This window comes from Artemia franciscana, chromosome 3 (assembly GCF_032884065.1).
Source record: "Artemia franciscana chromosome 3, ASM3288406v1, whole genome shotgun sequence".
NCBI lineage: Eukaryota > Metazoa > Arthropoda > Branchiopoda > Anostraca > Artemiidae > Artemia > Artemia franciscana.
Window position 1 is genome coordinate 32,014,401 of NC_088865.1, and position 12,489 is coordinate 32,026,889.

Consider the following 12,489-nt stretch of genomic DNA (forward strand, 5'->3'; position numbering starts at 1 on the left):
AACTCCTCGCTCCCAATATCTAGAAAATTTCCTTTTTTCGATATTCATTAAAACTATTTTTTTTTAAAAACTGCCTCTGTCTTCCTTACATGTTCGTGGATTGGCACCATTGCTTAAATCTAGATTCAACATTATTTCTTTCTATGGTCTATAGCTGATTCTGACCTCTATTGAAAAAGAGGAGGGATGATGGTGTATGGAAATATCTTTAAATGAAACTTTTTAATAGACTAGCGGGTGATACTTACCCAGAAAAAAAAACACTGCTATTATTTTGCTATCAGATGTCTATACTTACTAAGCTCCCTGTGAAGGAGGAACTACATTCTTGTCATCGGTACAAGCATGATCTATAGAATGTTAAAGAGGTTTGGTGGTGATTATTAATAAGGAACTTTATGGTAAATTTAAAGGTTTGACTCTAATCAGATAGACGTTGCAATTTTTTGTTGCCCTGCAGCTACTACCCACAGATCACAATAGCTGCATCACTTCATGGGGCGCTTAACCGGTGCCACCGGTACAAAAGGTATAGCTTCCACTCGTTTTAAGTTCAACCTTTATATCTTCGTGGACAAACTGCTTGAAGTTGTTTCTAAGCTAGTTCAAAAAGATTCCGATTTTGCAATAGTTCCCAGCCGTCTTACAGTATTCAATTATGCCCACTGTCTATGGAAATATTGTCTTTTTCCTAATTACTTTTAAAGTCGCTAAATAAGGTCTAAAATCTAGAAAGAATTGGAGTATCGACTGAATACGTCTATTCATTGCTAACTTACAGTCAAGATTTTCAAGGTGCTTTAAAGTATTTGCTAGAATAAAACATGAATAAGCCACAAACAAATGTAAAATATATATATATATATATATATATATATATATATATATATATATATATATATATATATATATATATATATATATATATATATATATATATATATATATATATATATATATATCTTAGCAAATGCCCTTTGCTCCAGTTCCGGCTTTTAAATCTAGCCAATCTTCTTGGGCCGACACGAGTAGTTCGGAGGCAAGAGCTTCTACGCCTAAAAAATGAAAAAAAAATCAAATGATATTTGAGAACACTAATGAGAATTCATGGTTCAAATAATGGCTTGTGGCTAAAGTAAACGATTTAAAATTGCCTGGATCTTATATTTTGAAAATGGAAAGACTTGGGAGTTTTGACTGCTTTAGTGCTTTCGACAAAGATGTATTTAAGTTCAGTTTGATCTTTAAATCGAACATGCTTTACAAATTTCATTGCAGCGACATCGCCTGTATACCCAGGATATAAAATTGCAGCAGCTTACGTACAGACCACTACCCTTTTCGTTATAAATTGCGTATCCTACAGTTCAAAAACTAGGGCTTAAAAACCAATACAACCAAAAAACAATAAAGATATTTGGTATAGTTTTGGGTTTCTGGGAAAGTTAGGCTTCGAAAATTTTGCACTGACTCTCCCTATATTGCTGCCGTTGCCTTTATTTATTGGTTTAGAAATGGTAAAAAAGTTCTCTACAAACTACTCTGATAGACTATTACCTAATTGTTGAATCAGTAAAGTTTTTAGAAGAAGCACAAGTAACGAGAAATTAAAACCTAATACGAGCAAAATTGTCAAATATATTAAAATTGTCAAATATAATAGGAGAATTTCTATCCAGGTTAGCTTCTGACGAAGTGTTATTGAAATAATGGGTAACGGGTATCTATTGTAATAAAACAAGAAAAGTATGCCTATTCTTTCGTAATTAACTAAAATTAACATCATTCCTTAATGAAACGTAGAAAGCAAAGAATGAATCGGAATGATGCTTTCTTAATAAAATAAACCTTATGTCTGAAGACACACAGGGACACAAATTACTAGGCTTTCTTTCGCCGTACCAAGCACAGTGAAAACAAAAATTGATTGTTTTAACTGGGTAAGTGAGAAACTCCAAAACCATTTTTTATTTTTATTTTTATTTTCTTTATTATTTTGATTATTGTAATTATTATTACTATTATTATTATTATTATTGTTATTTTGATTCTATTAACATAAATATTTAATACAATAGGTAAGCAGTTACGTGGACTTTCGCACAACCGCAAACCCTCATAGGTTATTATTCAATGCAAAAGTGTTGTTTGTTTTATTTAATTATTTGTGATTGTTGAGAAAAGTCGAAGTTGTTGTAACTTGTTTTATTAATACAGATCTTCCTCACCTACCTAATATATCGCTTAATAAGAATTAGGAACAATTCAGGTATTCAATTTTTAATGAAAAAGGCCTCCATATGTATTTATGCGGTTTTTGGTAGGAGGCCTAATAAAAAAAAAAAGCGTGATTGAAAAATCAGCAGAAAGTAGGCTAAAAACATATAGCACCAAACAGTTTATGAAAGTATAGCTTTCATTAGAAGGTGCAGTTATCTTTGGGAATCAGCACATTGTTAATATTTGAGTTTTTACGGACGAAAAATGTTGTAAAAATTAGCTACTTAGCTCCGTTTTTTTTTTCGCGGCTCGGTTTAACGGGGAAGCATGAAAGTACTAGACTGACATAAACACTTCATAATTTTGAACAACCAAAAGAAAAATCTTAAGAAATTATAGTTTTCAGGAATGAATATACATAAGATGCGTCAAGGGGGGAGGGCAGAAAATTTTTTCAATTTGATGCTTTTAGAACCTTAACTAGCAATGCTAGCTCTCAATTTTCGTTAGCCCTGTGAATACAAAAAAAGAAGCTTGAAACAAAGAAAATTTCAGAGTGACCATAATGATATTTGTAAGCAACCAACATAAAAATCGCTAAATAAGAAATAGGCTATTAGCTATCATCGATTTTTCATTAATAATATGAAAAAACTTCGTTTTCTTAGAGAGTTAAACAGGCTGCGTCCCAAAGTCGAACCTTAAAACGTACAAGAATTAGGAGAGGCAGTTGGGGGGCTGCCGCCCCCCAAACCCCCGCTTTTAAAGACTCTTTTGTACAGGTTTTTTGTTGTGGGGGGCTGCCGCCCCCCTAGCCCCCCGCTCTTGGCTTCGGAAAGGCCCTCTTTTAATTAACAAAGCAAAAAACCTGTACTCGGAGAATTCCGCGTCGAATTAGTCTTCGTACACCCAGATCCGATGTCGGCTGTGACCTGTAGGCGTGGCGAAAAAAAGAACATGAACATTAAGTGGCTATGGGTGGTTTCTGGAAAACAGGGAAGGAGTTATCGGATCGAGCGGTTATCGGATGAAATTTTGCGGATAGGCTCCTGGGCCCTAGGGGACCTTAACTTGTGAATTTCAGCCCGATCGGACAACTTTAAAGGGGGGTGGGGTTGGTGGGTCGAAACTTTCGGCCAGATTTTCCCCATGAAGGAAAAGTTGGAGGGGGATGAAATTTGGCAGGTTTCTTAGTTGGAGCTCGGGCTACGAAATGCATCCCTCCCCATCCCTCTGCCACCACTGGAACATTTTGAAAATCCTTTCAGGCATCACCTAAATCTTCCAAGTCTGATCAAAATGTTAAGCGAAGATCGCTTAACATTGTCGTGGTTCGCCTCTTTAAAGAGGCACGAGTGTGCCTCCTTGATTTTGGTAGCATAGGAAATGGTCATCCCGCTTATCTGCATTACCTGTTTTTTAACATTACGCTTCAGATTGTCAAACATGAATCTCCAACAACGATTAAATTTGCTGGAGAGAGAAACAAGTAAAAACAAGAGCTAAGAGCTCATATGGCACTTGTGACGGGGCAAGAAGAACTAAGAGCCAAGAGCTCAAATGGTATGAGCTCTAACAAAATTCTAAGAATCAATAGATTGATTTAAAAGGAAAATTAAATAAAAAAAACTAATTTTTTTTAGCTGAAAGTAAGGAGCGACATTAAAACTTAAAACGAACAAAAATTACTCCGTATATGAAATGGGTTGTCCCCTCCGCAATCCCTCGCTCTTTACGCTAAAGCTTTTAATTGTTTTAAAAAGTAGAATTGTGGCAAAGAGTCAAACTTTAGCGTAAAGAGCGAGGGATTGCGGAGGGGACAACCCATTTCATATACGGAGTAATTTCTGTTCGTTTTAAGTTTTAATGTCGCTCCTTACTTTCAGCTAAAAAAATTAGTTTTTTTTAATTTAATTTCTGAACGTTTTTGCATTGGCTAAATGGCTTTCTCTTAGTTTTGATCACACGATTTTGAGAAATAAGGGGTGGAGAAGGAGGCCTAGTTGCCCTCCAGTTTTTCATTACTTAAAAAGGCAACTAGAACTTTTAATTTTTAACGAACGTTTTTATTAGTAAAAAATATACGTAACTTAAGAATTCACTTACGTAACAAACTTTCATAATCTTATATTTTTATTATGTATACGAGGGGTTTGTACTCTCGTTAATACTTCGCTCTTTACACTAAATTGTAAGTTTTGTCCCAATTATTTAAGACAGACCCCTGAATCAGAAAGGCCGTATAATAAATAGTTGAAATTACTAAAAATACTTTAACATAAAGAGCGAGGTATTTATCTCCTCCTAAATACTCGCTCTTTATGCTAAAGTATTTTTTAGAACCCCTCATATGCGTAATAATCTCTGTTCGTTTTGAGTTTCAATGCTACTCCTTCCTTTCATTTGAAAAAACGTTTTCATGTTTATTTTTCATTGTTTTCTTATAGTAATGCTAGAAAATCCTAGGCCCTTTTCATTGAATTTTTTCCCCCATGACCTATTCCTCCAAGGAAAGATCCTCCAACATAGCCCCCTCCCCTCAGCCCCACCCCCAAACAAAATAAAATCCCCCTGAAAACGTCTGTACACTTCCCAATAACCATTACTATATGTAAACACTGGTCAAAGTTTGTAACTTGCAGCCCCTCCCCCAGGGACTGTGGGGGAGTAAGTCATCCCCAAAGACATAGTTAGTATGGTTTTCGACTATGATGAACAAAATGGCTATCTCAAACTTTTGATCCGTTGACTTTGGGAAAAAATGAGCGTGGGAGGGGGCCTAGGTGCCCTCCAATTTTTTGGTCACTTAAAAAGGGCACTATAACTTTTCATTTCCGTTAGAATGAGTCCTCTTGCGACATTCTAGGACCACTTGGTCGATACGATGACCCCTGGAAAAAAAACAAAAAAAAACAACAAACAAACAAATAAACACGCACCCGTGATTTGTTTTCTGGCAAAAAATACAAAATTCCACATTTTTGTAGATAGGAGCTTGAAACTTCTACAGTAGAGTTCTCTGATACGTTGAATTTGATGGTGTCATTGTCGTTAAGATTCTACGACTTTTAGGGGGTATTTCACCCTATTTTCGTAAATAATGCAAATTTTTTCAGGCTTGTAACTTTTGATGGGTAAGACTAAACTTAATGAAACTTATATATTTAAAAGATCAAAAGATCTGGTCGGGATTTGAAACAAGAGCTCTGAGACATGAACTCCTTCTAAATATCAAATTTCATTAAGATCCGATCACCTATTCGTAAGATAAAAATACCCCAATTTTCACGTTTTCCAAGAATTCCGGTTTCCCCCTCCAAATCCCCCCAATGTCACAGGATCTGGTCGGAATTTAAAATTAAATCTTTAAAGCTCAAGATCCGTCTAAATATCAAATTTCATTAAGATCTGGTCACCCTTTCGTAGGTTACAAATACCTCAATTTTCAAAATTACCCCCCTCCCAACTCCACCAAAGAGAGCAGATCCGGTCTGGTTATGTCAGCCACGTATCTTAGACAAGTTTTTATTCTTCCCATCCAGTTTCATCCTGATCTCTCCACTTCAAGTTTGTTCTAAGATTTTTGGTCCCCCCAACTGCCTCCCCCCCCCCAGTGACGCTGGATCCGGTTGAGATCTAAAATAAGAGATCTGAGTTATGAGGTCCTTCTAAATATGAAGTTTCATGAAGATCCGATCACTCCTTCGTAAGTTAAAAATACGTCATTTTTTTCTAATTTTTAAGAATTAACCCTCCCCCCCCAATAGAGCGGATCCGTTCCAATTATGAAAATCACGTATCTAAGACTTCAGCTTATTTTTCCAACCAAGTTTCATCCCGATCCCTCTAATCTAAGCGTTTTCCATGATTTTTGGTTCCCCCACCCCGAACTCCTCCCAATGTCACCAGATCCGGTTGGGATTTAAAATAAGAGCTTTGAGACACCTCAAATACCTCAATTTTCAAAATTACCCCCCCCCCCCCCCAACTGAGATCTGATCATCCGTTCGTAAGTTAAAAATACCTCATTTTTTCTATTTTTTTCAGAATTAACCCCCCCCCCCCCCAACTACTCCAAAGAGAGCAGATCCGTTCCGGTTATGTCAATCATGTATCTACGACTTGTGCTTATTTTCCCCACCAAGTTTCATCCCGATCCCTTCACTCTAAGTGTTTTCCGAGATTTTAGTTTTCCCCTTCCCCCCCAATGTCACCAGATCCGGTCGGGATTTAAAATAAGAGCTCTGAGACACGATATCCTTCTAAATATCAAATTTCATTGAGATCCGATCACCCGTTCGTAAGTTAAAAATCTATATCAGTTCACATATAGCATTCATTCAGTGAACATCTTAAACCGGATTTACTCTCACAAAGTTTTGATAAAACAAGAATGCATTCGAGGTAAATACTCCTACTTTGTGTCGGACCGTTCATTTAGTGTTCAGCAAGGTTAATTTGCTGTCGAAATTTTTTTGTATAGATTCAGATGCCAATATTACGCAAAGTGAGTAATTAAAGGAGTTTTATGTGGTAGTATATTTCTACAGTTTATTTTTTCTTGGAGTTCAATTGCTATTTTGTATAATGGGAGGAAAGAGGAAGAAGGAAAAATCTGACGAGTTTTTTCTCACATCCAGTCCTATGGAATCACTAGCTGATAGTTTGAGTCTAGTTTTACAGACTGTCAAAGAAAATTCATCTACGTTAAATGAGCTGAATGTTAATTTTAAAGGATTAGATCAAAGGATTCATAAGATCGAAGCATCTGTATTGGAATCGAAATTGGAGGCGGAAGGTATTAAGCCTAAAGTGATCAGCCTTGAGGTTGAAACCAACGATTTGAAGAACCACATTTCTGTGCTGGTTGATGAAAATTCATTACTGAAATCGTAGTTATCTAGCCTAAGGCATACAATGATGAAGCTGGAAAGTAAAGAAACTGATAAAATATTCTAGTATGGAATGTGACGGCGATTGATACTGTAAACGCTATTTTCGATAGTATAATTTCGTCATGCCTTGGAATCCATGAGGTACCCAAATACACGGTAGCTGATGTTAAGCCTGAAAAAAAAAGCTGATAAAGGTTATCATGGAGAACAGGGAGCTGAAAGTGGCAGTTCTAAAACAGGCTCGAAATCTTCGTGGAAAAACTATCATGGGCAATCAGAATGTTTTTCTATCCGATGATTCTCCCCCGTCTGTTCGAGAAGTTCGAAAAAAACTTTTAGCTATCCGAACCAGTATTCGTGAAAAAAACAGGTTTTGAAACTTGGATTGCGAGATCCATACCACCATCTCTATGTATTCGTCGCCCTAAGGAAGGGCCAGTGGAAATGTTCTTGTTTGATGAAATCCCACCAGATATTAGTAGCCTGATTCAAACGCAACGACAGCGAAGGCAAGGAAATGGCTGGGGCAATTCTATGGACTGGATTATATGACTGAATATTTTTTTTTCTTTTTTTTTTTGTTTAGTGAGTTTGTGGAAGCCCAAACTCACACTTTTTGTGTTTTGATAAGAAAAAAGTATTGCTTGAATTATTTGTTGAGTTAGTTTGGTCCGATACAATAAAAACAGTAATAGTGACTTATATAATGGTATCTTCTGCTATAACAAATATTGTGTCTTTTTTATTGTATTGCTATTTGTTTTTTTTTTGCACCAACAGTATAGTATTAGAACAAACCCATTTACTGTGAGTTTTAGTGCTTTTACTTTTCAATGGGAGAGGCATGGGGGAGGAGTTCTTAGTTTTTCCTTGTTTCTTTTTTCTTCTCTTTCCCTGTTTTTCTTATTTATTCTTACCTTGATTTTATTATCATTATTTATCCACACCTTGATTATATTATATTTTACTCTTCTTTCCTTATATTTTTTTCTTATGCCTGTGGTCTGGTGGGGTTGGTCGTGGGGCGGAACTGCCATCCACCATGAGTAGTGGCCAGGCTGGTATCAACTCTTTGGGGGATCGTTTACTTGATTTACAAAATAGTCCTTTTGATCTTGAAAATATTATTAATAATTCAACTGGAAATAGAAATCAGATGAATAATGATTCTAATTCGGCTTTTAAAAGTAAGTATGTTTCGCAATTAAATGGTTCTGCCTCCTCTAAACGAGATGATATTTTCTCTGTGTTTCATCTTAACATTCAGGGTCCCTGCTCGTCTTTTGATGAGCTGAAACGGATCGTTAGTGATGGAAATCCTGATGTTATAGGATTATGTGAAACTTTCCTGGATTCAAAAAAGGATATCCTTCTAGATATTCCAGGATATAGGCTGGAGAGGCTGAATAGGAAACAGATGGCGAGAGGTGGCCTTATGCTTTATATTGCTGATCGTCTTGCATATAATGTCCAGATTGATTTGAGCAGAAATGAGGGAGGAATCTTTGAATCCCTATTTATTGAGATTAAATCAATGCGTAAGTATTTAGTTGTGGGTTTGGTTTATAGGTCCCCCAGTGGATCTATTCCCTCGTTTTTGAAAATTCTGGAAGAAGTTTTGGATTCAGTCCAAAAAATTCCCCATGAACTAATCCTTATGGGTGATTTTAACCTGAACCTACTGGATCATAATTCTGCTTCAACTATTGATTTTTTGTCAATGATGCTCTCTTCGGGAACTCTACCTTCAGTTTGTATACCAACCCGAGTTACAGAAACACAAGCGTCTCTTATCGATAATATTTTTTCGTCACTAGATATTTTAGACAATTTGGTACTGGTTAGTGATATTTCTGATCATTTTCCCGCTATTTCCTGATATAAGAGTGCTGATCAAGTGCAGCGTATAGCATCACCATCTAATCTCCCATTTTCCGTTATGGTGATGCTGAGCTAAGTCTACTTAATTCTCGTCTGGCTGATGTACCATGGTGTAGTTTGGTTTCTGATTCAGATTTTAACCACTCTTTTGATTTCTTTTATGATTTAGTTACAGAAAGAATCCTGGAAATTTGCAATCGGGGTCCAGCGCCCCACATGTCGAAAAGGATAGCACCACTGAATCCATGGATGAATCCAGGTCTCCATAAAAGCTAGAAAAGGAAAAATTATTTCTGGAAGCTTTGCAAGGCTTCACCATCTTTAGCTCACCACGAACGATTTAAGGCCTATAGGAATATATTTAATTCTCTGTGTGGAAGGCAAAGTCTCAGTATTATCATAGGAAATTTTCTGAATGTGGGAAGGATGTAAGGAAGACATGGTATTTAATTAATTCAGTTCTTAGACCTACTCTCCCTCTGCCTTCAGTTCCATCAATGCGGAAAATCGATGGTAAAACCGTCCAAGGAGATGTAGATGTTCAGTTAGAGCTTACCTTTTTTAGAGCTTACCTTTTAACCTTATTTTGCTAATACAGGAAAGATAACTGCTTCCTCTGCAAGCTCTGCAACTTCTCGTTGCGATTTCAGAGCCCTTCTTGGACCCTCATGTTTGAAGTCGATGGTCTGGAATTCTGTTTCTGAATTTGAGGTAGCTCGTATTGTGAATGCTCTTAAAGGATCATCCTCTGCAGGACCAGACAAAATTCCTACAATGGTTATCCGTGCCATTCTGCCTGCTATTCTATCACCACTGACTAAGCTCGTCAATCTGTCTTTCGAGAAAGGTATTATCCCTGAATCTCTCAAGCGAGCTAAGGTTATAGTACTCTGTAAAGGTGGTTCTCGGAGTAATCCTGCAAATTACAGACCAATTTCTCTCCTATCTGTTTTCAGCAAAAATTTTGAGAAGGTTAAGCTATCCAGGCTTCTTAGTTTTCTGGATGCAAAGGATTTTTTGCATGATTTCCAATTTGGATTCCGAGCGAGTCACTCTACGGTGCATGCTTGCGCAGCTTCATCGAATTTCATTCATTCGGCAATAGATTCTGGTCATATCCCTGCATCTTTATTTTTGGATGTTCGTAAAGCTTTTGATTCCTTGACTCATCGGATTCTTCTTTGGAAACTATCACATATTGGAATAAGATCAAACGTTTATTCTTGGTTTAATTCATATCTTTCTGGTAAGCTTATTTCAATTGATCCGCTTTTCCAGAGCCCTTCTGAAGTATATTATGGCGTCCCGCAGGGATCTGTTCTTGGTCCCATTTTATTTTTGATTTATGTTAATGATCTGATTTTGGCTGTAAAAAACACCAGGCCTCTGGTATGTTGCAAGCTGTGTCAGCCTGATGCTCAGTCGTGTTCCAATACTTCTTCTAATGAAGATTTTCTTGTTGCTTTTGCTGATGATACCACTCTTGGGACCCTTGGGCAGACGGAATGTGATATCAAGTTTAACCTTGTGGCATTATTTGAGAGATTTATGTCATGGTTTAATGCCAATTACTTGGTCTTGAATGTTGGTAAATAACATTTTCTAATTTTTTCTCGAATTGGTGTAGCTTTCCCTCAGCTTACACACCTTCAGGTGTCACAAGGCTCCTTGTTTAGACCAGAGAATCGGGTGGTGCGGTTTCTTGGTATCCTACTTGATGAGAACCTTTCATTCAGAAACCACGTAGCCATGATTAGGGTTAAGGTCTCACGGAGTTTGGGTATCATTCGAAAACTTAAATACACATTTCCTGGATCTATTCTGAAACTTCTTTTTTTCTGTCTTGTCCAGCCATATGTTTCTTATTGCCCCATTGTATGGATGTCTACTTTTCCGTCTAAGCTGCGGTCACTTTCCATCATGTATAATGAAGCATGGCGTCTTGTTATGGACACCAACCGTTCTTCACCAACACAGCTCTTAAGTCTACGGTCTATTAACATTATTTCTTGTGCTTCTTTTGGCTTTGATCAACTTCACGGCAATCTTCCAAAATCTCTTCGAAAAACTCCTATGTTTATTTCTGATTCAGCTCCATATAGTCTTCGTTCTTCAAATAATATCCACATTCCGCCTACCCCTACTATTCGATCAGGTTTCAATCCCCACATTGCTTGTCAACAGGTCTGGAATTCACTACCTTCTTCAGTGCAGAAATGCCACTCGTTTGGGACTTTTAAAAGGATTCTTAAGGATCATTTAATAAAGAATCAAATAGATTAATTTTTTTTCTTTAAGGAGTTGATGGCCCCTGTGTTTTGTTAGTGGTGTGTGGTTTTCATCTCTGCACTTTGTTTCCAGGCCTCAGGTATGTTCTCTATGTTTTTTTTTCTCCTTCTAGTTGTTGCTCATATTGTATCCACGATAAATATATTGCCTGTAAACTGCTATATGTGATTGCCTATATTTAATTTATTGCTTGCATAACAATTTTTTTTCTCATCCCCTTGTATCCCTGGCCATGGAGCCTTTCGAGGGGAATTATGTGTATTGTAATTCGATTTTGAATTGTATTTTGTATTGTCTTCAATTTAATATTAATAAACTTCTATCTTCTCTCTCTCTCTCTCTCTCTCTCTCTCTCTCTCTCTCTCTCTCTCTCTCTCTCTCTCTCTCCCTCTCTCTCATTTTTTCTAATTTTTCTGAATTAACCCCCCCTCCTAACTACCCCAAAGAGAGTGGATCTGTTCCGGTTATGTCAATCATGTATCTAGGACTTGTGCTTATTTTTCCCACCAAGTTTCATCCCGATCCCTCCACTCTAAGTGTTTTCCATGATTTTAGGTTTCTCCTTCCCAACTCCCCCCACCAATGTCACCAGATCCGGTAGGGATTTAAAATAACAGCTCTGAGACACGATATACTTCCAAACATTAAATTTCATTAAGATCTGATCAACTGTTCGTAAGTTATAAATACTACAATTTTTCTATTTTTTCCCAATTAACGGGCCCCTCACTCCCCCTCAACAGATGGTCAAATCGGGTAAGCGACTATTTCTAATTTAATACGGTCCAGTCCCTGATACGCCCGCCAAATTTCATCGCCCTAGCTCACCTGGAAGTGCCTAAAGTAGCGAAACCGGGACCGACAGACAGATATACCGACAGAAGGACAGACCGACAGAATTTGCGATTGCTTTTTGTCACTTGGTTAATACCAAGTGCTATAAAAAGAAAAAAAAACAGCAAACAAGTAAACAGGAATATCTGTACATTTTTCGAATATAGCCTTCTAAAACGGTGAAAGGGTGGGGTGGGGGTATAACTTTTGATATGATTTCAAGGTTCATTTTGATATTATAGTTTTTTGTTAGAAAGATATCTTAGATTAAGCCAACCAAAATCATTAGGGCCAGTGCTGTAGCAATAAACTCCTAGAATCTTTCTTTGTGTCAAACAAAAAGCATGTAAAAACGATCAACCTGTCTCTT

At 37.0% G+C, this 12,489-nt stretch overlaps 1 protein-coding gene across 3 annotated transcripts in view; it reads right to left on the reverse strand.

Annotated features, from left to right (window-relative positions):
- Positions 1 to 915: 915 nt before the first annotated feature.
- The window catches only part of LOC136025167 (uncharacterized), a 93,553-nt gene continuing 81,979 nt past the window's right edge, over positions 916 to 12,489 (reverse strand). For 2 of the 3 annotated variants that reach the window (XM_065700932.1, XM_065700930.1), the window contains one exon: positions 916 to 1,055. In XM_065700932.1, the coding sequence (XP_065557004.1) occupies positions 964 to 1,055 (92 nt within the window). In that variant the 3' untranslated portion in view covers positions 916 to 963. The remainder of the gene's footprint in view (positions 1,056 to 12,489) is intronic. The other variant, XM_065700931.1, reaches the window with a different exon arrangement.